Consider the following 27,997-nt stretch of genomic DNA (forward strand, 5'->3'; position numbering starts at 1 on the left):
AAACAGTCACAGAGATGCTGTGTATTTATTAAGTCTGCATGAGGATTGGAGCGCTGGTTTCGTTTGTCTAGCTCACAACCCTATTTACAAACACAGTCTTCTTCACCAAAAATAATTGTTTAAAATAAAACCCTTCTTCGGTATTCCGCCCCATTGCACTAAACAGACAACCAATGTTACTGGTGGGTTTCCAAAGGGATCTGGGAATGCCGATAATTCTTTGTGAGTTATGAAATGCCTCTTTTTTTTTTGTAAACTCTTGGCAATACTCTGAAATTGTTTTCCTGCGGCATTCCACTCACGTTTTAGAATGTGGTCTCCTTACCGCGAGTTGTCATGTGATAAAATTGAAACTTGTAGGGTTTTTTTTTTTTTTTAATCTTTTAAGGGAAATTTGAAAAAAGGGATTCGATGATAATGACATCTGCAGGGGACTTTCAAAAAGGGACTTTCCTTTAACCCCTCCCTTGCTGGAAGCGGGCTTGCATGCAGCGAAGCAGCCCAATGGTACGAAAGGGGTTAACACACACCCCCCCACCTCCTTTGTGCATGGTAATAATGCATGTCCCAGCTCTACACACCAGTAGATGGGGGAGGATATACTGGGAGTGGAATCGGATTACACATCCTGCCTGGGAAGGGAGAGCCTGACTCAGAGGGAAGGGGGGGAGCTTGCTATCTCACTTGCTCATATCATTGCTAAAGGGATCACAACTGATTCTGTGGGATCTAGGCAATCAACAGGTTTTGGAGGACTTTTGGTTGGCTTTATTTGTGTTTGAAGACTTTATTTTCTGGACCATGTGAGGGGGAGACACTTAAAATGGCTGAGAGGTAAGACTGGGGCTATGGGTGGACAGAAAGTCTTTCATATGGGTCTTGGTGGTGCCGCTGATGGTGTGGCTGAAGTTCCCAAGTGTGACAAAGCACTCCAGGGGGTTGTGTTAGTAGGACTTCTCTGCTCCAGAGCTGGTTAGTGGGACTTCTCTGCTCCAGAGCTGGTTAGTGGGACTTCTCTGCTCCAGAGCTGGTTAGTGGGACTTCTCTGCTCCAGAGCTGGTTAGTGGGACTTCTCTGCTCCAGAGCTGGTTAGTGGGACTTCTCTGCTCCAGAGCTGGTTAGTGGGACTTCTCTGCTCCAGAGCTGGTTAGTGGGACTTCTCTGCTCCAGAGCTGCCCATGAAGGCTCTTTTCCCACAGACTAGACCTGACCCAGTATACGGTGGCTGATCTCATGGCTGCCCACCACTTTACCCAACTTTGGAATCTCAACTGAACTCCCTAAGGTCTGGTACGGAATTGGTTGTAGACCACGTATCCATGTGTTGTTCAGGTTGTTGGATTTATTTGGTTGTTTGAGGAACAAGCCATGCGTCTTGTGAGTTATTATTGTTACTGGTGGAAAATATTTTTGAATCTGAACATAACAATGTCAACTTTTTCTTTTCAAGTATTTTTTTAATCAAAGTTTGTTTTGTACAATATATGTGCTTTAGTAACTAAGGAAAGAGTTGTAAAACCTATAACGCCACATTCACGCATTGATATTTTAATGTGCTAAAGCGCAAGTGTCGTCAGAGGCGATGTAATAGCCTGCTTATATCTCTTCTCTGTAGCGTGTTTCTTTAAAAAAAAAAATAGCTCGGGTTTTTTGAGAATTTTTTTTTTTTTGGGTGCCGTCATGCGTTTTGAGGCCCATGGATGTCAATGGTAATGTATAAAACCGCTGATGCGATTTGCATGCTTTTTCATGCGTTTCAGCCCCTACTAATAAGCATTAACCTGGGTACACGCTTTGGAGTTTTCATGTTCTCCCTGTGCGGGTTTCCTCCGGGTACTCCGGTTTCCTCCCACCCTCCACAGACATGCTGGTAGGTTAATTGGATCCTGTCTGAATTGGTCCTAGTATGTGTATGTATGAATGTAAGTTAGGGACCTTAGATTGTACGCCCCTTGAGGGTTAGGGACTGATGTGAATGTACAATATATATGTAAATACTGCATAAATTGATGATACTATACAAGTACCTGTAGTAGTAATCACAAAATCGTAAGAAAAATTTTGTACAAGGAGCGATCGGTCGATTATCGGAATGCTCATATAGTCTTCTTAACAGCCAGACAAAAACTGAGTGTTCGAACAAAAAAAAAAAAGAAGGTGCAAGCTAGAAAATTTTTATTGTAAGCGAACACAACTTGCAATGTATACAGTAATCGTATGAAAATAATCAAATCGAAAAAGATGCGCAAGATCAGGAGCAAATAACAACGCAGAAGAAGGTGGCAACTAACATAGAAATTGTACACAGGAAAGAACGTTTGTCTTTCTGTTCAAAAATGTTTGCGCGAGTTAATACCGTTGTCGGTTACATCACGATATGCACTTTCGTGGAAAATCAAATGATTGTTTGTCTGATTTTTCTCAGTGTGTACCCCACTTTATGCTGAACATACACTAGTAGATTTTCAGATGAGAATATTTGTTCAAACAGTTGTACAAAAATTCTTTGCACATTCGATGAACGAATGTCTGAAAATGTCACTTGCTTTTTAATGTTCAGTTTTAAAAAGAATGTAATTTCTGACCAAAAACCGCATATTGTCCAAAAATTTGTTCAATCAAGAAAAGCTTTTTTCGGATGGAAATATTGTTCAAGCAGTTGTACAAAAATTCTTTGCACATTCGATGAACGAATGTCTGAAAATTTCACTTGCTTTTTAATTTCCAGTTTTAAAATTAATGTAATTCCTGAACGAAAACTGCATACACTGTCCAAAAATTTGTTTGATAGAGAAAAGTTTTCATCCTGCTCCTTTTTTGAATTTTCCCGTCACTGCGGGTGAAAAACGAGCGTCAATTGGACCCCATGATTAGAAAATTGAATGAATGTTCTTAAAACAAAACTTTTCTAATGAAAGGCTATATGTGTATGGTCAGCATTGGTTAGCCAACATTAAAAAAGCATGTGCAATACATGCATTAACGCACATGGACAAATGCATTAAACGTAAGAAAATGTTCTGCGGGACTTTTCATATTGAGAAAAATTTGTAAACCAAAACATGGTTTCCAATAGGAATGCATTGAGAACCAATTAATCCGTTCCGGGGGTCAGAAAAAAGTAAAAATAAAGTCTTCTCTGTTCAAAACTCTATATAAAGTGCACTTTAATGGCATAAATACTGTACAGCGGCATGATTAAAAAAAATTAGTAAATGCATTGAAAACCAATTAATCCGTTCATATTGCGAAAAAAATTTGTAAACCAAAAAGTGGTTTCCCATAAGAATGCATTAAAAACCAATTAATCCGTTCTGGAGGTCAGAAAAAAGTAAAAAAAAAAAAAAGTCTTATATGTTCAAAACTTTATAAAGTGCACTTTAAAGGCATAAATACTGTACAGGGACATGATTAAAAAAAATTGAAAACCAGTTAATCCGTTTTGTATTGTGAAATAAATTCGTAAACCGAGGCATTATTTTCATTCGTAAATCGAAAATTACGTTAACCGAGGCAGGCCTGTATTTAGTTTTACTTTTTAATTAAAACAAAACTACATCCGCAGTGCTGCTGCCCATAGCAACAAAAGCAGCATTGGCTTTAATTTTTCAATGTCCTTGACAAAGAAAAAAGTGGGGCCCGCTTGGTAAAGTGGAGTTTAAAATGGAGATATTGGCTGTAACACTAATGGGATGCTTCTCTTGGCAGCCAGCAAAGGGCTCAATCCATGTTTATACACAGGAAAATGCATTTAGGGCCGGTTCACACTAGAAACTCAGTCCAGATGCGTTCCGGCTGCGTTTTTGCATGCGCGTTTTTGACACGTTCTAGTGTGTGTTTGTTTTGTTTTTTTTTTTCTTTTCTTTTTATCTGAACCTGGAAGCACTGATGTGAACTATGACATTGACCACCATATAACCTACTTTTCTGTCAGTTTTGGATGCAGAAAAACAACTGAAACGCATGTAGTGTGAACTGGCCCTGAAACTTTTGCTCATGTTCGGCGATGGATCTGTTCACACTTCAGCATTTGTGGTGCATTTAGGGCCAGTTCACACCGTATGCAGTCCAATATGTTTTTATTCTGCATCAAAAATGCATTGATAGTAGGTTACATGGTTTCCAATGGCATAGTTCACACCAGTGAAGTCAGTTGGAGTGCATTACAGTTCCAGAAAAGTAAGTAGAACATGCTGCTTTTTTTTTTGTCGTAATGGAACACAGTAAAATGCACCGGAATGCACCTAAACGCATGTCCTTATTTAAGTTAAAGAAAAAGGGGAAAAATGCACCGGAATGCATTAAAAATGCATTCAGAACACACCAAGACTGCGTTTCTATGGTGTGAACGAGCCCTTAGCGTTGCGCTCCCAAGGTTTTGCCATACCAGTAAAAGTTGGGCAGGACAGTGGCTAAATGGTTAGCACTTCCGCCTGGCAGTACTCGGTCGTGGGTTTGAATCCCAGCCACGGCACCTCCTGCCTGGGGTTTGCATGTTCTCCCTGTGCCTGCATGGGTTTTCTCCTGGTACTCCAGTTTCCTCCCACACTCCAAAGACATGCTGGTATGTGAATTGGCTGCTGTCTAAATTGTCTATAGTATGTGTATGTATGAATGTGAGTTAGGGACCTTAGATTGTACACCCCTTGAGGGTTAGGGACTGATGTGAATGTATGATATATATGTAAAGCGCTGCGTAAATTGACAGCACTATATAAGTACCTGAAATAAATAGGTTACATTTTGTGCATCAATAGGAAAAATGGACCATTAGTGTGAAAGGGTTCTTACTGAATGAGGTATAATTTTTCATTTAAGCCATCTGTTGCTATGGGCAACAGCTCTACTTTTTGTAAATCTACCTAGATGGGTCTGGGTGCCAGTTCAATTTTGTTGTGCTTGGATGTTGTCGTGTGTGGGGTTGGTGTTTTTTTTTTTTTTTTTTTTTTAGGAACCTTTTTTGCAACCTTGTTGTTCCTGGTAACAGTGCCAGTCTTAAGCTGGCCGTGCACTGCTAGAAGTTTATTAAAAAATGTTCATTTAAGAACATGGGTTTGATTTTCTATTCATTAGTGGGGTCACTTCAACTGTATTGACCAGGAAATTTGAAGGAGTGCGATGGAAACATTTATTTTTTTTCTTGATCAAAGAAATTTCTGTGATTGTTTTTGAATAGCGAATGCGGTTTTCCTTCTGGAAAGTCCGTTCGCTCCGACCATTTCTGCTTCTAACATCAGAGTTGAAGTACGTTTTGAACTTCTTTTATTCATCAAATGTATTGATGAGAATGTTAGTTCGTTCAGCTATGGGCCAGCTTTAGACCAGTTCTGATAAAAAACAAGCATGTGCTGCTTCCTTGAAAGCTAACGAAAACGAAGGTAACCAATGAGACTTGGCGAGGCTGATTTATTGACATTGGCGCAAAAGTCCTTTGACATCGGCTTTAGCCCTGGTTCACATTGGGGGACAGGTGATTTACAAACCATTCCTGAAGTCGCATCTAATGTATTTCTATGGCACAGCCTCAGTCAGCATTGGTAGTTTTGAAGTAGCGCGATTTCAGAAATAGTTCCTGCGCTACTTTTTTATTTATTTTTTTTCTGATTTCATTGCGACTTGCATTGACTTCTGTAAAATGAAGTTGTAAGCCAGTGAAATTGGAGGTACAAATTGCACTGGTCTGCGGCTTTGAAATCGCGCTGCTAAGTAAAGTAGTGCGATTTCAAAAGTTGTATTCAATGTGAACCAGGGCTTGGGGTCCACGCACAATGCTTTTGGCTGAAAAAAATTTTTTTTTTGAGTGGCTTTTTTTCTTCTCCTTAATCCTCAAGGGGCGTACAATCTAAGGTCCCTTAACTGCTTCCCAACCGTGCTATAGCCAAAATATGGCTACAGCGCAGTTGTCTAGTTCATGTCCATGGATGCCCTCCCAGAACAAGCCCCCAGCTGATCATGTGATAACTTAAAAGGCCAATCACCGCTGCCTTTTACCACATGATCAGCTGTGTCCAATGACACAGCAGATCACATTGTAAATACAGTTGCTGGTTATCGGCTGCGGTTTTTTTCATGCTGTCACAGCCTGAAGAGAGTACTACCGATAAGCGGCAGATGTGACAGGGGAGATCTGCACTGATAATCATCCACCTCACCAACCGCTCCACATCGGCCTCCCCCCTCTGCCAATCCTTTCACTGGCTCCCGATTGCCCAGCGCATCAAATTCAAACTGCTAACTCTGACCTACAAAGCCATTCACAACGCCCCCCCAAACTACATAACCGACCTGATACCCAAATACTACCCTACCCGTGCCCTCCACTCCTCACAGGATTTCCTACTCTCTAGCTCCCTGGTCTCCTCCTCCCACACCCGATTGCAGGACTTCTCTAGGACGTCCCCCATCCTCTGGAACTCCCTACCCCAATCCATCAGACTGCCACCTACCCTCCTCACCTTCAGGCGCACCCTGAAAACCCTCCTCTTCAGAGAAGCCTACCCCAACCTCACCTAACAACTAACCTCCTCCACTCCTCCTACCACTCCATCCCCCACAGCCATTTCCTCCTGTTTCACCTCCCCCTCCCTCTTAGATTGTAAGCTCAAAAGAGCAGGGCCCTCGATCCCCTCGTGTATTGTCTTGTCTCATGTTCTGTCCCCCACTATAATGTACAGCGCTGAGCATACCCTTTGGCACTATATACTGTATAATAATAATCAGTGCCCTGATTATCAGTGTTGCACCATCAGTGCCAGTCAGTGCCCATCATTGCTGTGTACCAGTGCAGCCTCATCAATGCACATCAGTGAAGAAGAGAAATTACCAGTTTGCAAAATTTTATAATAGAAACGGTGTTGCATGACCGCGCAATTGTCATTCAAAGTGCAACAGCGATGAAAGCTGAAAATTGTCCTGGACAGGAAGGGGGTAGAAGTGCCCAGTAGGCAAGTGGTTAACTCACATTCATACATAGACATACTAGGGCCAATTTAGACAGGAGCCAAATAACCTACCAGCATGTTTTTGGAATGTGGGAGGAAACCGGAGTACCCAGAGGAAACCCATGGAGGCACAGTGAGAACATGCAAACTCCAGGCAGTTGGCGCCGTGGTTGGGATTCCAACCAATGACCCGAGTACTGCCAGGAGGAAGTGCTAACCACTTAGCCACTGTGCGGCCCCCTAATACTTTAAAGTGGTTCTAAAGGCTCAAGGTTTTTTACCTGTTGTGTATTTTATGCATGAAAGTAAAAAATTTTCTCTGTGCAATATCCCCCCTCAGCACCTCCTAATACTCATCTAAGCCCTCTCTCGATCCAGTGATGTGCACTAGACTCTTGGCTATCCCAGGACTTTGTCCTCATTGGCAGAGCCAGAAGCAGGAGCCATTGGCTCCCACTGCTGTCAATCACAGCCAGTGAGCCAATGAGAAGAGAGAGGGGTAGCGGCCGAGCCAAGGCTCCATGTGTGAATGGACACACGGAGCAGTGGGTTCCCCCATAGCAAGCTGCTTGCTGTAGGGGCACTCGACAGGAGGGAGGAGTCAGGAGTGCCAGCGGGGGACTTGAGAAGAGGAGCATCCGGGCTGCTCTGTGCAAAACCATTACACAGAGCAGGTAGGTATAGACCTATTTGTTATTTACAGTGTGTGTATGTATATATAGATGTGTGTGTGTGTGTGTGTGTGTGTGTGTGTATATATATATATATATATATATATATATATATATATATATATATATATATATATATATGTATATATATATTATTAGAAGTTGCTTTGGGCAGTAGCTATAGTCCTTTCCACTAGGCAAACTGTGCTTTGGCTTGGACGCAACATAAAAAGTTAGTTCGCTATTGTGTAAAATTTGAGCGATCACTAGTACAGCTCATAGTAGTTGCATATGTATCAAACATAAAAAAAAAATGGATCCCGGCTAAACTTTTTTAAACATTGATGTAGTAAATGTAATTTTTTCTTTTTTTTTACTAGCCTAAAATGCAGTCCTTATGAGTATGTACAACGCGCCTAATATACGCCTTGATTGCGAGTTGTAGGGTTTTAGGCTTTGCTACACTGACATTACCAAATGATAGGTTAAATTGAGTTGATTATATATTGAGGTTGTTCAGCTGATAAATGGTGTCGCACACACAGACGCACACACTTTTGGAACCTCTACCTGGAGGCTGATGGTCTGTGACGGCTTTCTTTGGAGGGTTTGATTTGCAGCTAAACAGCTTTTGGGGCTGAAGCCTACATGTGGGATTTTTAATTTGATCTGTGTGGAAATGGCAGCTGCAAAACTGATTCAATGAAGGGGAGTGTTAACTGAGCAACAGCCAGAATTCCAGGACCGACTATTGTACATTGTTAAACGCACTCGGATTACGCTTTCTGCTCCGAAATTAGACCGTCGTGCTTTTCCTTTTTACTTACATCCAGCATTCTGCTAACCACTGTTCTCTCTCTTTTTATTGACGGTCCGATTAGGTTTTTGGATGTTGCCAAAACGTCTGTACTGCTTTTCATTGAATAGCTGCTCATTTGGCCGCAAAGGGTTCTCCACTTCTATGGTGTGAAATGTATTTATTCATTACAGGTACTTGTATGGCGCCATCAATTTACGCATTGCTTCTCATATATATTGTACATTCGCATCAATCTCTAACCCTTAAGGGGCATACAATCTAAGGCAGTGGCGTTCCTAGGCGAGGGGTGGGGGGGTGCACTGATCCTTCCCTACTTTATCCAATGGGGACAAGTATTCCTGACAGCCGTCATTGCTCTGACCCTTCCCTACTGTATCCAATGGGGACAAGTATTCCTGACAGCCGTCATTGCTCTGACCCTTCCCTACTGTATCCAATGGGGACAAGTATTCCTGACAGCCGTCATTGCTCTGACCCTTCTCTACTGTATCCAATGGGGACAAGTATTCCTGACAGCTGTCATTGCTCTGACCCTTCCCTACTGTATCCAATGGGGACAAGTATTCCTGACAGCCGTCATTGCTCTGACCCTTCCCTACTGTATCCAATGGGGACAAGTATTCCTGACAGCCGTCATTGCTCTGACCCTTCCCTACTGTATCCAATGGGGACAAGTATTCCTGACAGCCGTCATTGCTCTGACCCTTCCCTACTGTATCCAATGGGGACAAGTATTCCTGACAGCCGTCATTGCTCTGACCCTTCTCTACTGTATCCAATGGGGACAAGTATTCCTGACAGCTGTCATTGCTCTGACCCTTCCCTACTGTATCCAGTGGGGAAACGTATTCCAGACAACTGTCAGCGGCTCCGACCTTTCTCCGCTCCATCCAAAACTGAAAAATGAATTGGGCAAATTGGAATATGTTTAGAGAATTGCGATCCTTAGAACTATGTTTATGGTTCTCTGATTACTCCTGCTGACTTCCACAACACATAGAATACTCTGTGACGTGGTGGTCAGCAGAAAGAGCCAGTGAGAGATGAAGGGCGTCCAAAACATTGGCACTTCTGGAATTGTTGGTTTTCCAGCAGACTTTTAGGGGTGTTTTTTTGTCTCCCCCCCCCCCCCCCCCCCCCCAAGATTGAAGCATCTTTTTAGGGGAGAAGGCAGTGGGATAGTTGAACATTTTTGGTTTTCTTTTAGAGGTAAATCTTGTTTTGGTACATTTTTTGTATAGTGACCAGAGTTGTTTTAGTATGGTTTTTCATTGTCATGATTAAATACCTCTTTAGGTATATGGACATCAGAAGCAGAGGGGACACCATTCTGACTACTGCGGCATTTCTCCTGTTTATAGTCCTCCTGGATGATGCTTCTATGGCGAGAGCCTGATGTAGGGTAAAAGTGTTACGGGAAGATTGTAAACAGAGGAAGTCCACAGTGACGAGCATTGGGTCCACTCCTCATCTGAGGCCTATGTATTTATTTATTACAGGTACTTGTATAGTGCAGTCAATTTACGCAGCGCTTTACATATATATATATTGTACATTCATATCAGTCCCTAACCCTCAAGGGGCGTACAGTCTAAGATCCCTAACTTACATTCATACATACACATACTAGGGCCAATTTAGACAGGAGTCAATTAACCAGCATGTCTTTGGAGTGTGGAAGGAAACCGGATTACAGGAGGAAACCCACTCAGGCACAGGGAGAACATGCAAAGTCCTGGCAGGTGGTGCCGTGGTTGGGATTAGAACCAACGACCTTAGTACCGCCAGGTGTAAGTGCTAACCATTTAGCCACTGTGCTGCCCACTATGTAGGCACTGACTGTTTGATAAGGACGGAGGGTAGCTGTAATGGACCCCAGACACCAACGACTGGGTAACTCTGTCAAGAATCTGCTTTTCAGGCTCTGGAACACGAGACCAGTGAATCTGGCTATTGCTACCCCAAGATCCAGACTACACCAGATATGAAGTAAACCAGGAGGTAGACTAATTTTATTAGAACACAGATACAACATATATACACTCAAGGGACAGTCCCCCCTCACTGCATAATGACATAGGGTGGGGCATCCTACATTTAGTAACCAGAGACACACAGGTATTCAAGCTTCACACCACCACACAGTCCCATCAGGAGGGAGGGCTGCTGGAGACCCCCTGCCCCCCCCCCCCCTGCACTAAGCTAATACACATTAATAGGGATATGGGGAGCTGAGACAGGGGTCTTCCCACTTCTCCAAAGTGAGCTGAGTTCCATGGCCCCCCACCCACAGTATCTTTCTAGTTGATGTTGGTACCATTGGTGTCATACTTTGGTGATGAACTGTCAGAATGCCGTGTCTCTCAATTCTGGCCTAATGTTGTTTTGGTTTATTCGATGTGCTCATAAATGAAAACTGGAAGTACGTGTCTTTTGTTGTCCATAACAACAAATTGGTAAACATAATTGTGTATTGTTTTTCAGTGATGCATATAAAAAAATGCCTTTATGGTGTGTGTTGTTTTTTTTTTTTTTGTTTTTTTTTTGGATCGCACATACAGAGCTCATTGTGTTATTTGACGCATGGTCGTTTTTTTTTTTTTTTTTTCTTTTTCTTTTTCTCGTGCGCTTTTTGAAATTCAGTTACCACGCTTCCTGTTTCCTGCAGACTGTCTTTACTGTAAAGCTAATCTTTGTTAGTTCCCAAAGGAAACCGCATGGCAGACAAATATGGCTGAAGAGTCGCTCTAACCATCAGAAAGCATGGTTACACCCTGTCCATGTTGGAGCTGCTTCTACCAATTAGAATTAAAGAAGAGCTCTGCTGAGCATTAACTTCTGAACTGATCGCGTAGCTCCAATGCAATTGCAGGGAAATTAGTGTGCATATTAGGAATTTCTGCATGCTTTGTTAGCTAATACACAGTTAATACCTGACCAAGGATTTTCATGGTGAACATACACCAAAAAAATTGGGTGCTACTCCAGGTCTCCATCCAAGTTCCAGTGACTTACTGAGAAGGGTACTGGTGTAGAGAAAGCCCGACCCAGAGCTGTACACACTCACAAGGCAAATATGGATCCAAACTGTTACACACAAAGAAAGCCCAGGTATCCGACAGATGAAAAACAGCTCCATCCAAGCCATGTCTCCATCACGTTTCGCCCCACTCATAGGGCTTCTTCATGGCGGTCCATAACTAAACCCAGTAGGTGGGGCAAAACACATTGGAACCATTGCTTGGATGGAGCCAGGCTGAAGCTACTTTTCATCTTTCTGATGCCTGGGCTTTCTTTGGTGTACGGTGGTTTGGATCCCTGTTTGCCTTGAAAGGATTCTCCTGGGTTAGCTAAAGAGACAGCACAGCTCAAGCAGCCTGCTTTTAAAGGTTGGTTTGCCTAACTTAGACCGGGCCATTAGAGTGTGTACATTGCAGGTGAGTTATTAAACATTGTAAATAGGAATTTTAACAAACAAGCAGGTAAGAGAAAAGCCTGGAAATTAGCAAAACAATCCTAAAGCACCACTTACTGGCTGAAAATAAGAATGCAAATTATACTACTTTTTTAAATTTTTTTATTTTTTTCCTTGTAATTTTTTATTTTTTTATATATATATATATATATATATATATTCTGCACATTTCTTCTAAAGTGATCTGCCATTGGAGATAATAGGAAATCATTTGTTTATACTGAAGTTTCCTGATGTAGGGTTCTTGATACTGATATCTGCTTATTTGTAAAAGGTCTGCAGTTAATGAAGTGATGAACGTGTAAATAATTTTAGCTAGGTGATGACTTCACCAGAAACTGCCGCCATAAGCGAATTATTATTCTCTAGATTATTTTTAACAGTTTACAGCTTTTTATTCAGGTTCTTTAGTTGTGCTCTGGCACCAGGGATAATAGTATTTTAAAAATACAGGTTTATGAGAAGAGTGCAAGTTATTTAGTAGCTTTCACAAACATTGTTTTAAGCCCTGTAAACCATGGAACATTTGCTGACAAAATGACAGCTTTTGACAAATGGACCAGCTGCGTAAACTCTAAACTCTCAATTGTCCTCTAAAGGGAAGAAGTTTTCTAGGTGGGAATGGCCAGCATATTTGAGAGTGAAAGGGTTATCTAGCTGGATGTTGTGGTCAACTACACATTTTTCTGATTAAATAAGGGTCATTTTGCTGTATTGTTCAGAACTGTCATTGGTTCAGTTTGGAGCAGGACATCTCAAGTTTTACATGAACTGTAGCCTCCCTGACGGTATTCCCGAGTGTAGCTCGGGGTAAAGTTTCAATACCAAAAGCGGTAACCCTGAGCTACACTCGGGCTTACCATGCGGCGCTGATCCGGGATCAGTTCTTCACTCTACCTTGTCCTGCGCTCCCGCGATGTCCCTCCTGCAGTGTCCCTGGCAATGTCCTCCAGCCGATGCCGGCATCTGTCATCTGGGTTCCATCCCCTGCAAGCGTCAGGACGTACGGGGGGGACGGAACGGTGGGAAATTTGAAAATGACAAAAAGTGACATTCGCTAAAACTACATAGTAAAACATTACTGTATCAACCCATTTCACATACATTTTGTCCCGAGTGCTTTGTCCTGGGCCCTGCCTGCATTTTTACTGTTCTTTCTGCCTGGAAACTGAGAAATGTCCATGGCGTCCAAAAAGCGTCCCTTTAGGTCAAAAGCGGTTTTACACCAGCTAGAGAACAGCGATAGTAAATTAGAACTACTTGCAGAATTGAGTGATAATGATTTGTGGGGAAATTCGTAATCAGACACTGAAAACGATTTTGCGACTTTGCTCAGTGATGTGCAAAATATTTCAAATTTCAGTGTTTTTGGTTTGATTATATTATTGAATTAAATGTATTATTATATTATTTTTTATGATTATTTATTTAAATTTTAATTTATGATTTCGTGTTTCAAATTTTAACATACCCGGAATGTTTACTAGACTCTTGTTCGGACAGATTTCAGTGAGTTATTCCTAAAAATTACAGGCCTACAATAAAAAAAAATATATTTCCATGCAAAAAAAGTACCGCTTTGAGCACAGAAATACTGACATAATCAGACCGCTAGGGAGGTTAATGGCATCCCTGTCTTAGTCCATAGGATTCATTATTTAGTTGTCCCACCTTTTGCAGCTATAACCGCTTCAACTCTTTTTGGAAGGCTGTCCACAAGGTTCAGGAGTGTGGCAATGTTTTTTTACCTTTCTTCCAGAAGCGCATTTGTGAGGTTAGGCACTGATGTCGCAGGAGAAGGCCTGGCTCACAGTCTCCACTTCAATTCATCCCAAAGTTGTTCGTTCGGATTGAGGTCAGGACTCTGTGCAGGCCAGTCAAGTTCCTCCACCCCAAACTCGCTCATCCATGTCTTTTATGGACCTTGCTTTGTGCACTGGTGTGCAGTCATGTTGGAACAGGAAGGGGCCATCACCAAACTCTTCCCACAAAGTCCTGACCTCAACCCCACCTTTGGGATGAATTAGAGTGGAGACTGCGAGCCAGACCTTCTCGTCCCACGTCAGTGCCTGACCTCACAAATGTGCTTCTGGAAGAATGGTCAAACCTTCCCATAGACACCCTCCTAAACCTTGTGGACGGCCTTCTCAGAAGAGTTGAAGCTGTTATAGCTGCAAATGGCGGGCCAACTCAATAACTCAATATTGAACTCTGAGGACTAAGACTGGGATGCCGTGTGTGTGTGTGTGTGTGTGTGTGTGTGTGTGTACACAATCAAAGGTCTCTAACTCACATTCATACGTCCACATACTAGGGTCAATTTAGACAGGAGCCAATTAATCTACCTGCATGTCTTTGGAGTGTTGGAGGAAACCCACAAAGGGAGAACATGCAAACTCCATGCAGGTAGTGCCATGGTTGGGATTTGAACTGACAACCCTAGTGCTGCTACTTAGAAGGTAGGCTTGTTTTTATTTTTAGAGGCCCAGGCTCCAGGACTGTCATCTTGGCTGCACTACCTTCTGAGCTGGTCACCAATCTGGCGCAGGCAAGCAACACAGGAATGTATGCTTGTTCCAGATCAGTGAATTAGTAGGTGGTGGAACCAGGGTGCCAACAGCCCAATGAACTGGACCTTTTTAAAAATCCTCACATTGGTAGCTTGCATGCTTTTTGTTTTTTTTATACATGCTGGTCTAATAAGACCTGGGTGGTCAAATATTGTTCTTTCCTCCCCAGCCGTGCACAACCGTACCTAACAGGATGCTGTGTGTTTACTTATAAATGCTTGCTTATAAGTGGACTGTGTTGGCTGTCAGTCCATAGCTTAACATCACAGTTTGCTCACTGTGTCCTGTATAGACACCCTTTAACTGCTACCTCTACTGTGTATCAGTATTGGCACTAAAGGTGTCTAAGCTAATCTTTAGAGTTTGTAAAATGCAAAATTCTTATCTTTGAGCTAATTGTACAGTTTGTTCTCACTTAATGGAAAAAAAAAATAGCGTGCATTGTTCAGGACACTTCCTGGTACAGCGGAGGTATAAGACAGACCACATACAAATAATAGCCGACACAAATAGTTCATAATGCTTTGCCTATGTAAACGGCGAAAGGTGACATTCTTGTAGAGTGGAGTTCGTTTGGCCGGCCATAGAGTGATTTTTACAAACAGTTTGATTAATTTAAAGCATATCTAAACCTAAGAATGAAAAATTTTATATTACACCTTTTAGTCTTTTAGAGGTTCTGTTTTTTTTTTTTGTTTTTTTTTTTCCCCTTTTCTACGAGATTTTTTTGCTTTATTTTCACCTGGAAATCCTGCCAGCAAAACATTTTTCTGTCCTACGGTGACTCACTGACTGTATTGTATCTATGGAGAAGAAGTAGCATTGTCATCCTAGGTCAGAAACCTCCCTTGTCCATAACATAGGTGGGGATCTCCAGTCCTCAGAGATGGGTGACAACAATGTAACTGATGAGAGTAAAGCACTGGAAGTTATCAGCAGGCAAGATTTCTGGCAGGATCAACTTTTTTTTTTTCTTTTCTTAAAAGCTATAGGAAAACGCTTTCAGTGGCATATTTATTAGAACAAAAATGAACCAAAAAAAGAGACATTCATGGTGTTGGTGTTTACATACCCTTTAGACCCCATTCACAATTTTGAGCATTTTGTAGCTCGAAGCTCAAAAATGCTCAAGCAAAAACCTATTGTTTTCAATAGCCCTTGTTCACATCTGAGTGTTCTGTCGCTTGTAGCAAAACGCCTGTCACTCAAAAATAATATACAAACTACATTCCAGGAGGAATTGAGTGATTGTGTCACTATAGACTTCAATGGAAATGCCTAAAAAGTCCAACATAAGCTTTTTTTTTTTTTTTGTTTTCAGCTTAAACAGCAGCTCTTTGCCCCTTTTTCAGCTTTCCATCGACCACATAAATGCGTAGTTGAAAAAAATGCGTGACAAAAGCTGCAAAAATGTGCATTTCTTATCCAAAAAACCTCCTAAAACACTTGGAAACGTGCCGCTTAGTTGAATGTAGAGATTGCTAACAGGTGCCAAGGCCCCATTCACACTATGGCGTTTTAAAACGCTGGAAGAATTGCCACAATTGCAAGACTGTTTGCTAAAAAAATAAATTGCACAATAGCATGTACAGGTGCCATTCATTTTAATGGCACCTAAAAAAAACCTGGTGCAGTTCTGCCGCGATTATCGCAACACACAAAACATGCCACCCAAAAGAAGCTCCTGAACAGAGGCGGACTGACCATTTGGAAACTTGGGCACTGCCCGAGGGCCCAGGGTCAGTAGGGGGCCCCATGAGATGCCCCGGTACCTTTTTCATAGGCTTTTTTGAGTTTGGGCAAGTACACGGGCCCCACGATCCCCCTATTGCCCGGGGGCCCCATGAGTTGTCAGTCTGCCCCTGCTCCTGAACTTCTTTTCGGCGACATGCTTCACGCAGTGTGGTTTGCCGAGACTGCTGTGTGATTTTTATTGTGGCAGAACCTTGCCGCGTTTTTAGGTGCCATTAAAATGAGTGACACCTGAACATGCTGTTGTGTGACTTGTTATTTTAGCAAAGCGTTTTGAATTCGCGGGCAGAATCGCGGTGATTTTGCCCGCAATTCAAAACGCCATAGTGTAACCCGGGTCTTAAAAGAGAAGTGTGGATTTGGATTTTTTTTCCCCCAAATTATATTTACCTAGGTGGATTCTACATTGGTGCGATGCTGTATCTGTTCTCGCCGGGGTCTAAGTGTGAAAACTCGGATTACATGATCGCTGAGTTCTCACAGCCGCTCTGAACGGAGAGCGGTGACTGTTAGCCCAGCCTGCGGCTTGCTGGGAGGCTGAGCCAGGTGCTACTCCAGGCTCTGGGGTGAATCCCGACTTTAAAGTCGGGATCTTTCCCCAGGCTGGACCAGCTGAGTGATGTCAGTCGACAGTGGGATTCAACCTGCTGTGAGCTGAGAACGGGTCACAGGAGTGCAGAACAAACTTCTCTCCTGGGATCCACAGAAATACAGCAGCCAAAAGAGCTTCTTTAAGGAAAGCACAACATAATTGTTTTTTTTTTTTTTTTGTATGTTTTGCAACTATCCTTTTGAATGACATCAATGGCAATTGTTTGGGGGATTGTGGAAGTGGGCAGTCTTTGAGATACAGAGTGTATTATTGATTAGATGTATAGCTCTGTAAAGCCCCTTTTACACAGTTGTTCCATATGTTCGTTTTTTGTTTCTGGTTGAAAAATGGACACCCATGTATTTTTCTATGGTTGTAAATGGATGATAATGTGTTTTCAGCCATTAACATCTGTGTTTTTTGTTTTCAATGAAAGAAAACCCTATATTTCTACTGTTAAAAAACCAGAACGGATGGTAAACGGCTGTAAACTGCCAAAAAACTGATGTGAACTGATCTGTTTTTTTTTCCTTCAGTTCAGTCACTTTTTTTTTTTTTTTCACCCTTTTGTGTGAAAGGGGCCTAAGAATATATGTACTGCTCCTTTTTTAATAGAAAGCACAATGGCCTTGACTGGTCGGGTGACATGCCCATGTTAGACTTGACATTGGCAGCTTGTAGGACCTGAGAGCTATGCCCAAACACCTTCTTGTGATTGTATCCCAATAAAACATCCTTTTGAACCCTTTTGTCTGAGGGCAGATTTTTGTATTTACAAGCACAAGCGTGTTGCAGTCTTTTGTGTACATTGTATTTGTTTTTATTCTGATGTGGTGCTAATAAATACATGAATACGTCTTTAGCAAATTGTTGCAAGCTGCTATTTTTCCTTTATGCAAAAAGTTCAATGATGAAACTTTTGCCTATAGTTGTGTCTCTGTGGCCTAGACATGACTAGACTATGATTTTTCAGACGAAAATTTCATTTTCGGACATTCGTGTGTATACACACACACGTCCGAAAATAAATATATGCATGCATGCATACATACATATACACATATATACACATATACACATATATACACATATACATATATATATATATATATATATATATATATATTACGCACACGAATGGGCACAGTAACATTATGTCAGCAAATCGAAAAAAATTACAGGCGTACCTCGGTTTACGAACGCCTCGGTTAACGTAATTTTCAGTTTACGAATTAAAATAATGCCTCGGTTTACAAATTGTTTTCACAATACGAAACATTTATAATGCCGGCCCCGTGCCCTTAAAGTGCACTTTATAAAGAGATTACCAGATAAGACCTTTTTTTTTTTTTTTTTTTTTTTTTTTTTTTTATCCTGTCCCAGTACAGTATTTATGCCTTTTTTAAAGTGCACTTTATAAAGAGTCTTGAACAGAGAAGACTTTTTTTTTTTTTACTTCTTTCTGACCTCCGTAACGGATTAATTGGTTTTCAATGCATTCCTAAGGAAAATTTGGTTTAGAATGTTTCGCAATACGAAACATCCCGCAGAACACATTACATTCGTAAATCGAGGTATGCCTGTATACCAAAATTAATGAATGCATTTGTTTAATTCGGATGATGTTACATGATGCTATAGTAGCTCGGGCCCATGGAGAGGTAACAAATGGATCTGAATTTCCTTCCATTCGTTAATTCAAATGCACATGACGCAAGTTGACATTGGCCATTTCCCTTGGCGAGTTGGGACTAGCGTCCGAAAATATTGAATCCTTCTGATTCACTCAATATATAGAATTTTATAGCAATCTTATGGGAAAAACTGCAACATTTTTTTAATCCGCCCAGACCAATGAATATACAAAACAGGTACGATACGAAATGAATTTGAAAACCGAATCCATTAAAACAGAACAAAATTCTTCAATGAATGCATCTGGAACAAAACAAACTTCCGGCATGCACGTGTCTACTGTACCCTATGACCACCAAGAAAACGGTGTTTTGGATGTGCAAAGAACTTGGATACACCCTATTACCAACAGCACTTATCTTATCTTCACTCCTCTGCTGCCAGGGATGAGAGCGCAATCTTTGTGTAAGCTCAGTTGTTGGAACTTACACAGGGCTGAGTTTTTTATCCCCACCCCCAAGGAAAAGCACTGGGCCAACCCTAAAGCACCAGCATGGGCACATGAGAGAAAGGGGAGTGAGTCAGGTGCTGCCCCATACCTAGACGTACCTGCTGCTGGGTAGGGGAAATTTAAAGTGAACCTGTGTGTTGGGGTAAAACTCACGGTTTACCATACAATACCACCCAACAAAATTATGTGGTCCCATTTAGAATGGCACCCCCAATGCACAACTATGGCTTTGTCTGGTGTACTTGCTTTACAAATAAGGGTCATGTATGTGCATTTTCCCATTGAGATGCATTGACCTCTCATTCCAAGTAAATTGGCTGCCTTAACTCAATGCACGAAATATGGCAACACAGAGGTCTAAAGGGGGCGGGGGACTAAAACTTGCTTAAAGGTTTTCTCCAATTCAATGGGTAACTAAGATACTCCTTTCTCCATGTTTGATAAATGAGTCCTAGTCTTTGTTTTGCACTGGAGTGCCTTAAGCCTCGTACACACGATGAGAATATCAGACGAATGATCGTCCTTTTTTTCTCCTTCCTTTTTCTTTTATGCATACTAGTCTCCATATTAAAAATGAAGAGGTTACAAAAATTCTCGTACAACCGAATACAAATTTGGAAGTCATGTAGTGTTTCCCTCCCCTCCTGCCAGGGTACTAGGTGTAATCCTAGACTCCCATCTGTCCTTTCAGTCCCAAATCCATTCACTGCCCAAATCTTGTAGACTTCACCTCCACAACATCTCCAGGATACGCCCGTTCCTAACCTCGGAAACCACAAGCAACTTATTCACTCCCTTGTTATATCTCACCTCGACTATTGTAACTCCCTCCTCATTGGCCTACCTCATCGCAGGCTATCCCCTCTTCAGTCTATCATGAATGCTGCTGCCAGACTCGCCACCTTACTAGCCGTTCTGTATCTGCCACCCCTCTCTGCCAATCCCTCCACTGGCTTCCCGTTGCCCAACGGATAAAATTCAAAACATTAACAATAATGTATAAAGCCATTTATAACTCTGCCCCAAATTACATCACCGATCTTGTCTCTAAATATCACCCAAACCGTACTCTCCACTCCTCGCAATACCTCCTGCTCTCTAACTCCCTTATCTCCTCCTCCCATGCTCATGTCCAGGACTTCTCCAGAGCTTCCCCCAATTTCCTCTGGAACTCTCTACCCCAATTTATCAGACGATCGCCTACTCTGCTCACTTTTAGGCGATCTCTGAAAACCTATCTCTTCAGGGAAGCCTATCCTGCCCTCAGCTAATAATGGAATCTTCTACTCTTCCAACCAGTCCATCCCCCACAGTTACTACCTTTTTGTACCACTAGCCCCTCCCTCCTAGATTGTAAGCTCCAAGGAGCTATCCCTCTTGTATTGAACTGTATTGTTGCTGTATTGTCTCCTGTTATATTGTAGAGTGCTGAGCAAACTGTTGGCGCCATATAAATCCTGTATAATAATAATTGTGTGTACTGGGCTTTACAAGCTCCCCATGTAGCCTAGTATTATCTACACGTACATATACTCTTGTCTACATCGTAGTAGAAATGGAAGTGGAGTTTTATGTCCAGGGTCTAGTCAAACCTGTCTGCAAGGGTCATCTGGTTCTAGTCTTAGGATTTCATTCTCAGACTTTGCCTGAAGGAAAGATTCACAGAAGTGATTTAGGAGGAAATATGAGCTTTGACTTGCCTGAGTGTACAAATAATTAAAACAGGGTGACACGCACATTGTGTTCTTGTGGTGTTCTGTTTGCGCCTGCTGGAAGTAATTAAATGGACACTGATTGAGGTGTTTATTTTTAATATCTTAATCGCTTAAAGGGTCAGTTCACTTAAAAATCTTATTAAATTTCTGGGTAGAGGTCGGTGGGTTTAACCACCCGCTGACTTCGCTTCCTATAGCTCTCATGGCAAGAATTGCACTTGTTTTCCCATGGCGGTCCACCCGTCACCGCTGATAGGAGAGATTTGAGCTCTTCGTTCTTAATTCAGAACTGGAAACATTTGGCGTGGGATGTGACTCTATTATGGGCTGTGGTAAAGGTGGAATCTTTAGCTGATTCCAAATGATTCTTCTTAGAAATGGTGCCAACAACTACTGACTGTGAACCTAGATTCACATAAACTGTAAAAAAAAAAAAAAACAGCAAAAAAAAACAAACGCAGAACTGTATGCAGCAACTGAATGCGTGAGATCAGACACAAGTGGCATATCTATAAAGCTGTAAATGTGAACTGAAACCATACATTCACTGCTGTTGAATCAACCTCTTTAATTTAATGCACATACACCATGAAGAATCAGTGAATGTTTGGTAAGTAAGTTCACCCCACTGCGGCTTTGAAGTTGCGTGACTTTGGCAGCCAACTGTTCCGTGTGACGTCATTGCGGCTTGCTGACACTGTGCAACTTTGATAACAGTTGTCAATGCAAGTCGCAATGAAGTTGCACAGATATTTCAGGAACCTTTTTCAAAGTTGCTGTCCCTTCAGCTGCACTGATTTTAACAGTTCCATTGCCAGTAATGAGGTGCGACTTGCGAGGTCAAAGCTGCATGACAAGTTGCACTGGTGTGAACCAGGGTTAAATGTCACGTTCACTGCTTTATAAATATACCCTAGTGTGGTGACTAAAGAAATTCCGCCATGCTTTGTGTTGTGCTCGGACATCACCATTAAATTTTATATTCACGGTTTTGTTTAGTTTACACCCCGGTCGCACTGGCTGTGACTTGGCATGCGATTTGCAAATCGTATGCCAAGTCGCACCCTATTGTTTGCAATTACAGCAGTCAAATCTATGCGGTTCCAACTTGGTCGGAGTTGCACCGATTTCTAAAGTTGTACATGTACTACTATTTGTGCGATTTGCATAGACATCTGTGTCAGATGTCTTACAAATCGCACCTGAAATGGGCATGTCCCCTGACGTTGAAATCGTGCGACTTCACTGTAAGTTGGACTTGATGTGACTGGGGCCTTAAGAGTGAATAGGGAAGTGTAAAACCGATGTCCTGTGTCCTACTGGTGCTCTTTCCCTTCTCTTCCTGTCCTAAAGACACTACAGAGTAATAGCAAATTGTGTGGGTTGTTTTCCTGTTAATTTCTGTCCCAGTACATTGGTCACCAGGCCATATAAAGGTTGGATCTCTCTGGTAGGGACTAAGGCGGCAATAAAAGCATGACAGGGGTTTCAACACTTACCCACACAAAAAATATTCACTTTACAAACCTTGAATTCAATTTTAAAATTAAAAAACAAAATCTTGGTTGGAGCTCTGGAAAGCGTCACTCTTCTGCTTGGTTCCTGGGGCAGCCTGTGACCTTGGTGTGGATAACACTCCACTCAGTAGTTAATGGCAGTAACAGCTGCCGTTGGCTGAGGACTACACTTCTGTTAACAATTGTCTATATTAATTCTGTGAAAGAAAAAAAAAGACATGGACACATTGCAAATGAGAATAGTAAAGTGATTGCACAGATTTCCCAAACACTGTTTGAAATATCTCCAATGGTGGTCCTTTTTTGACCTACCAAACTTATGTGGGCTTCTGGGAAAATGCATTGCTTTTATGGATCCCTAAATCTGGCCACAGATCTAGCAATTTTAATAGGGCTATTGAACTGTCAATTTCATTTTTATGCTGAAATTGCAAGGCAATCAAAAACCTAAAATATTGGTTTCATTCAACCACATGTAGATCTATGACCCACGTTAAAAGTTAGTTTCCCCTGCTCAGGCTAACGTGGTCTGCTGAATTGGATGCTGCTGACTAGTGAGGGTGCAGGCTGGGGAAGGGTTCTACCAGATCTAAAGCACACTGTGGAAAATGTAGGGGATAGCCCGACCACCGCACACCTTGCCTGGACTGGGTGATTAGCAGGTAAAAGCAGTCTCCGCTCAATTCATCCAAGCCATGCCCCCAACATGTTTTGCAAAGATACAAACTGACATCAAATGGCAATGGTGTCAAAATGCCAATGAGACTAGAAAATACAAAGAGGTGGAGATAAGCCAATAGGCCTCTGATTACAAAGACAGGCGGAACAACAGAACCTACAGTTTTTTTCATTGATCTGCCTGACTGAACCAAAAATAATTTCCCAACAACCACAATTTCCCCCTTTAAATATCTAGGGCAGCCTTTCTCAACCTTTTCCCAAAATCCCTTGAAATAATTTTAGGCTCTTGGGGAATCCCTAATAAAACCACGTCATTGGGTGTCAGACAGAATGCCACCTCTACAGATGGCTACAATGAAAATGTGTCATGCTGCTGACTCTACCAAGTGCTATTGGCCATGGAATTATGCAGGCATGATCAGCAGGGGTGGGGGGTTAATCAGGTACAGCTCAAGGAACCCGTAGCAACCTCTAGAACAGAGGTCTCCAAGCTTTCTAAGCAAAGGGCCCGTTCATTGTCCTTCAGAGTTTAGGGGGGACAGACTGTTGCCAATAGAAGTTCCATGATGTCAATAGGAAAAAACACTGACGCCATTTGTGGTATCATTGGGTTGATTTGTTCCCCATCAAGGGTTCATCCAGGGGTTTCTTGAGCAATTTCTACCTCTCGGGTAAGTTCCCACTGATACTAATGTTTTTTGCTATCTATAATGGGGTATTTCTTCCCAATGACCACAAGTGTAAGGAGCATTCTTCCCACTGACCATCACACTAGAGTTGTACATATATCGTAATTTTCAGCATGGCTTCCCTGAGATTGGAACATTATTTCAAGGGTTTCTCTGTGTTGATAAGATTGACGTAGAAAAGAGGAGAGCAGTCTGTTTAGTACAGAATTCTTGAGGCTGTGCTGCTCCTTGACAAGTTGGGTCTTGTCTATAGAATACACTTCTCTTGTCCTGTACTCTCTTGTCTAGAACATTTGTTTCCTTGTGGTAGATAATCTTGATGTCAATACATTCTTATACTGAAAGACTTTGGCTTTTTTTGTCACTCCAGCTGTGTATGTATTCACCTTCTTCATTCCAAGTTCAAAGACAGAAGAACAGCGGGACTGCAAACAAACGTAGGAAATGGGTTGAGCTTTAATAAAATGGGGTCAGATAATTCTGCTCACTCTTTGTACAGTGGGCACAAGTTTTTTTTATGGGTTGTCCTTCAACATCGGCTTTTTTGGGGGGAGGCCTTTGTTTAACCTTGGCTTCAAATAATCCTGTTTTTTTTTTTTCTATTAACAAACAGTTGTAGCCTAAGCTTTTACAGCAAAGGCAGGGAGCATACATAGTTAAAGCATATGTCAAAGTAAAAAAAAATAAATTATAAATTCTATTTACAAGTGTAGCAGCCTCCTTGTTAGGTTGCTAGGTAAATGTATTTTTGGCTGCTTTTGTAATCCAGGAAGCAGAAATTGTTTTGGTCTGTTCAGGTTTTCACAGGTTGGGAGTTTGATTGCTTCCCCCTGCCTCTAGAACAGGGGTCTCCAAACTTTCTAAACAAAGGGCCAGTTTACTGTCCTTCAGATTTTAGGGGGGCCGGACTGTGACCTTTTTGGAGTAGAAAATGTCCTGATGTCAGTGGAAATAAATGATGCCATTGTTGGTGTCAGTGGGAAGAATAGGGGCATTGAAAGGAATAGTGCCCCATCGTTGGTGTCAATGGGACAAATAGTGATCCATCATTGATATCAGTGGGAGGTATAGTGCCCCAAGGGCTGGATAAAGGCAAGCAAAGGGCCACGTCAGGCCCTCAGGCCACAGTTTGGAGACCGCTGCTCTAGAAGAAGATTCTAGAGCTTAGGGAGGGAGAACTCAAATAGCCAGCCTGAATATTGATCATGGCCTAGCCCAGTGGTCGGCAAGCCGCGGCTCGCGAGCCACATGTGGCTCTTTACACATTTTAATGCGGCTCTTCCGTGTGCCGGGTGCCCGCTCCCCTCCCTCCTCTCGGGCGGCCGCCCCAAAAGTCAGGACTCTGCAGCTAGCCCAGCAATGGGCAAACTACGGCCCGGCGGACCTTTTAATCCCGCGGAGTGTGGCAAACATTGACTGTCAGGATGTAGGCGGGGCAGCATGTCGAACTCCTCTCCTCTCACAGTCCGCCCTGAAGACCGGAACGGCGCGGGAACACGGCGAGAGGAACGCGCGGAGCAAAGGTAAGTGAATTGACACAATATGGGGAATGAATTACTATAGGGGGGATGAATTACTATAGGGGGGATGAATTACTATATGGGGGATGAATTACTATATGGGGGATGAATTACTATGGGGGATGAATTACTATATGGGGGATGTATTTTCAGTTTTAAAAATGTGGCTCTCAAAATAAATTTCAATCGTGGTTTTGGCGAGATTTGGCTCAGTTGAAAAAAAAGGGTGCCCACCACTGGCCTAGCCAATCCCTGGGAAGGTGTGCCCAGATGGTGACTGGGCAGCTGATAAATAGTCTGAAGCCCTGGAGAGACTTTTCCCAGCAAGGAGAATTTTCCGGCCTTAGAGGGGGCTGTTGCCCCTCTGAGGCAAGCTTTGGATTGTGCTGCTGTTCTTTGAAGTCTCTTGGCTGGAAACCTGGACCTGGCTGCAGGACTTTACCATAGATATCTGAATGTTTTTTTTTTTTTTTTGCAGATATCAAATTGATATAAGAAAAGTCTTCCAACCGTATAATAAAGCAGAGCTAAACTTGCTTTTGCTTCAACAATCCCTGTCCTTTGTCGGAATCTTTTGCTGGGTGCAGGTTGTCGGCCGCCTTTAAAAGCTGCAATAAAAAGCCTGCCTTCTCTCAATTTGTGACAGCGAACTTTTAGTTCTGCTTAACGTGGACCTTCCATGCAAGCCCCACACTGTCCAAATAAACTGTAAATACACACTTTAACAGATTTTGCATTTAATTAAAAGAAATTAAAATAATTAAAAATACTCGCCTTGATCCCAGCTACCAATAGGTCCAGGTGAAGTCACCGTCCTTCACTACTTCCTCCCAGAAGGCAGCATTAAGGCATGGTCACCTATGCCTCCAGCCAGCACAGACAGAGTTGAATTTTTTTTTCACTGCTAATTTTGCTTGGGACGCGGAATTTTTTTTTTAAGGGATAGTGTAATAAGGTATTGGTGCGTTCAGATTTTTGCCATCTGTTTCCTGACTTGGGAGATTCAATCTCAACATTTGGACTGGTGGCCAATATTACTGGGACAAAAATGATGGGAAAATCCAAAATTTCGAGTTATCACCAAAACCGGAACAGAGGGGACATTTTTCCGATACAAATATTTGCTCAATTGATACTTGAGAGGTTTATCTCACAAGTGGAGAGATTTTCTCTTCCTTCCTATAGTGTCTACAGAAGAGGAAGTGAAGGGAAATCTCTCAAATTGGACACAGATGGCAGAAATAAAACCTGATGGGGGGATTAAAACCATTTCCTACTCCATCAAAACCAGAAAATGTGCATAAAAAATACTTTTAATATTGGGTCTGTTTTTTTTAAAGCTTGGCTTTTCAAGAATTTTTATGAATGATACGATGTTCTCAGTGTTGACAGTCATTTATTGTGCGTACTAAAAATAAGTGCTGCTGTGAATGTTCATGATGTTTTGTGTTAACAAGGTAATTCTTCTAACTAAATGTTATGTAATCAGTGTTGCTCAAATGTCAAAGCGTGGAAGAAGACAATCTCAATAAAGCGGATGAGCTTATTTAGGTATTGGAAAGGGTGTTGCCGAAGTCTCATCTTATTAGCAATGTGTTGTGGGCAATTATCCGCGTAACCAAGTGGGTGGGGGAGGGGTCTAGTGATGCGTATTGCATTGTATACTGTCTGAGAGAGACTGGATGAAAAGATTAATCAGTAACCAAGCCCTTGTTCAAGAAATCTAAACGACCGCTTGCGCTCAGAATCTAAACAACAAGAATAAATAAAAGCAGCTTGCACATTTGAAGGCAATAATCTGATCTAAATGGATACCTGCTGCGTTAATTCTACAATGGTCTTATAGCACTTTAAATGTAATAAAGTCCATGTAAATTCCCAAATGAATGGAAATAGGTGCATAAGAGGAAAAGTTTGATCCAAAAGCCATCACCATTCACCCAAACAAATTGGCCTCTTACCAGACAGTTTGACCGCACAAAGGTCGGTCAACCTAAGAAGTGTGGTATATCATCATATGCAGCAATCGATCGTCAATAGAGATCCCCTCCAGAATAATAAGTAACTTCTCCAACTTCAATAAACCTCCAAATGGCAGAAACTCCCATCAGATGGTAAGGGAATGCATAGAGAAGAAAGGCAACTTGTAGTGTAGTATTTAAAATTATAATCAATAAATTTAATTTCCACATACATGAATGAATAAAACAATCAGCATGGTAAAAATGGGATATTTCTAATCGTTAAGATGGCCGCAGTCCCTCCAGAGCGCAATGATGTCACAGGGCGTGGCTCCACCCTACGCGTTTCGTCATCCAAAAGACTTCATTCAAGAAATGATGCAGTCCTTGACACAATACCTCCAGATTGAACTTCTGCTCCCTTAGCAGACCTTATCTGGTGTCTGCAGACCACGACTGGAAACTACATTGTGCTTCCGCACCCCCTTCCCCCAGGAAGATATGCCAAAGTCAAAGAGGTTCTTCAAGTACTGGAACCCAACTTACAATGGAACTAGGTACCTGCTACACCCCCCCCCTCCCCAAAAACAAAAAAACAAATCTAAAACATCCAAAAGTGTGGGAGGAGGACATAAAGTGGAAATCACCTTTTAGGTTCACACCAATGCAATTTCGGTTTGATCCATTTTCTGCAGTGTGCTTCGTGTTTTTTGATGCGTTTGGAAGGGTTTTTTTTTTTTTGTTGCTAGGCAGATTAAAATGCATAAAAATTACAGCAAAACCGCATTACATGCTTTTCTGCAGTGTTTCCATTGAAGTCCTATAGAACCAAAAACGATTATGTAAACGTGTCCCATAGGAAATAATGTTAAATGGACTGTAGTGTGTTTCTGCAAAACACTGCCGAAAACGCTTAGGTGTCAACTTAGGGTTAGGGTTGAATTTCA

The 27,997-nt window shown here is 42.0% G+C and overlaps 1 protein-coding gene across 2 annotated transcripts in view; it reads left to right on the forward strand.

Annotated features, from left to right (window-relative positions):
- Positions 1 to 699: 699 nt before the first annotated feature.
- Positions 700 to 27,997, forward strand: part of LOC149465764 (rho GTPase-activating protein 39-like) — a 152,086-nt gene continuing 124,788 nt past the window's right edge. For both annotated transcript variants that reach the window (XM_089673279.1, XM_089673280.1), the window contains exon 1: positions 700 to 834. In XM_089673279.1, the coding sequence (XP_089529405.1) occupies positions 824 to 834 (11 nt within the window). In that variant the 5' untranslated portion in view covers positions 700 to 823. The remainder of the gene's footprint in view (positions 835 to 27,997) is intronic.

Source organism: Staurois parvus, unplaced genomic scaffold, assembly GCF_062004578.1.
Source record: "Staurois parvus isolate SC_StPar_1 unplaced genomic scaffold, SC_StPar_1.0 ptg000137l, whole genome shotgun sequence".
In the NCBI taxonomy this organism is placed as follows: Eukaryota; Metazoa; Chordata; class Amphibia; order Anura; family Ranidae; genus Staurois; species Staurois parvus.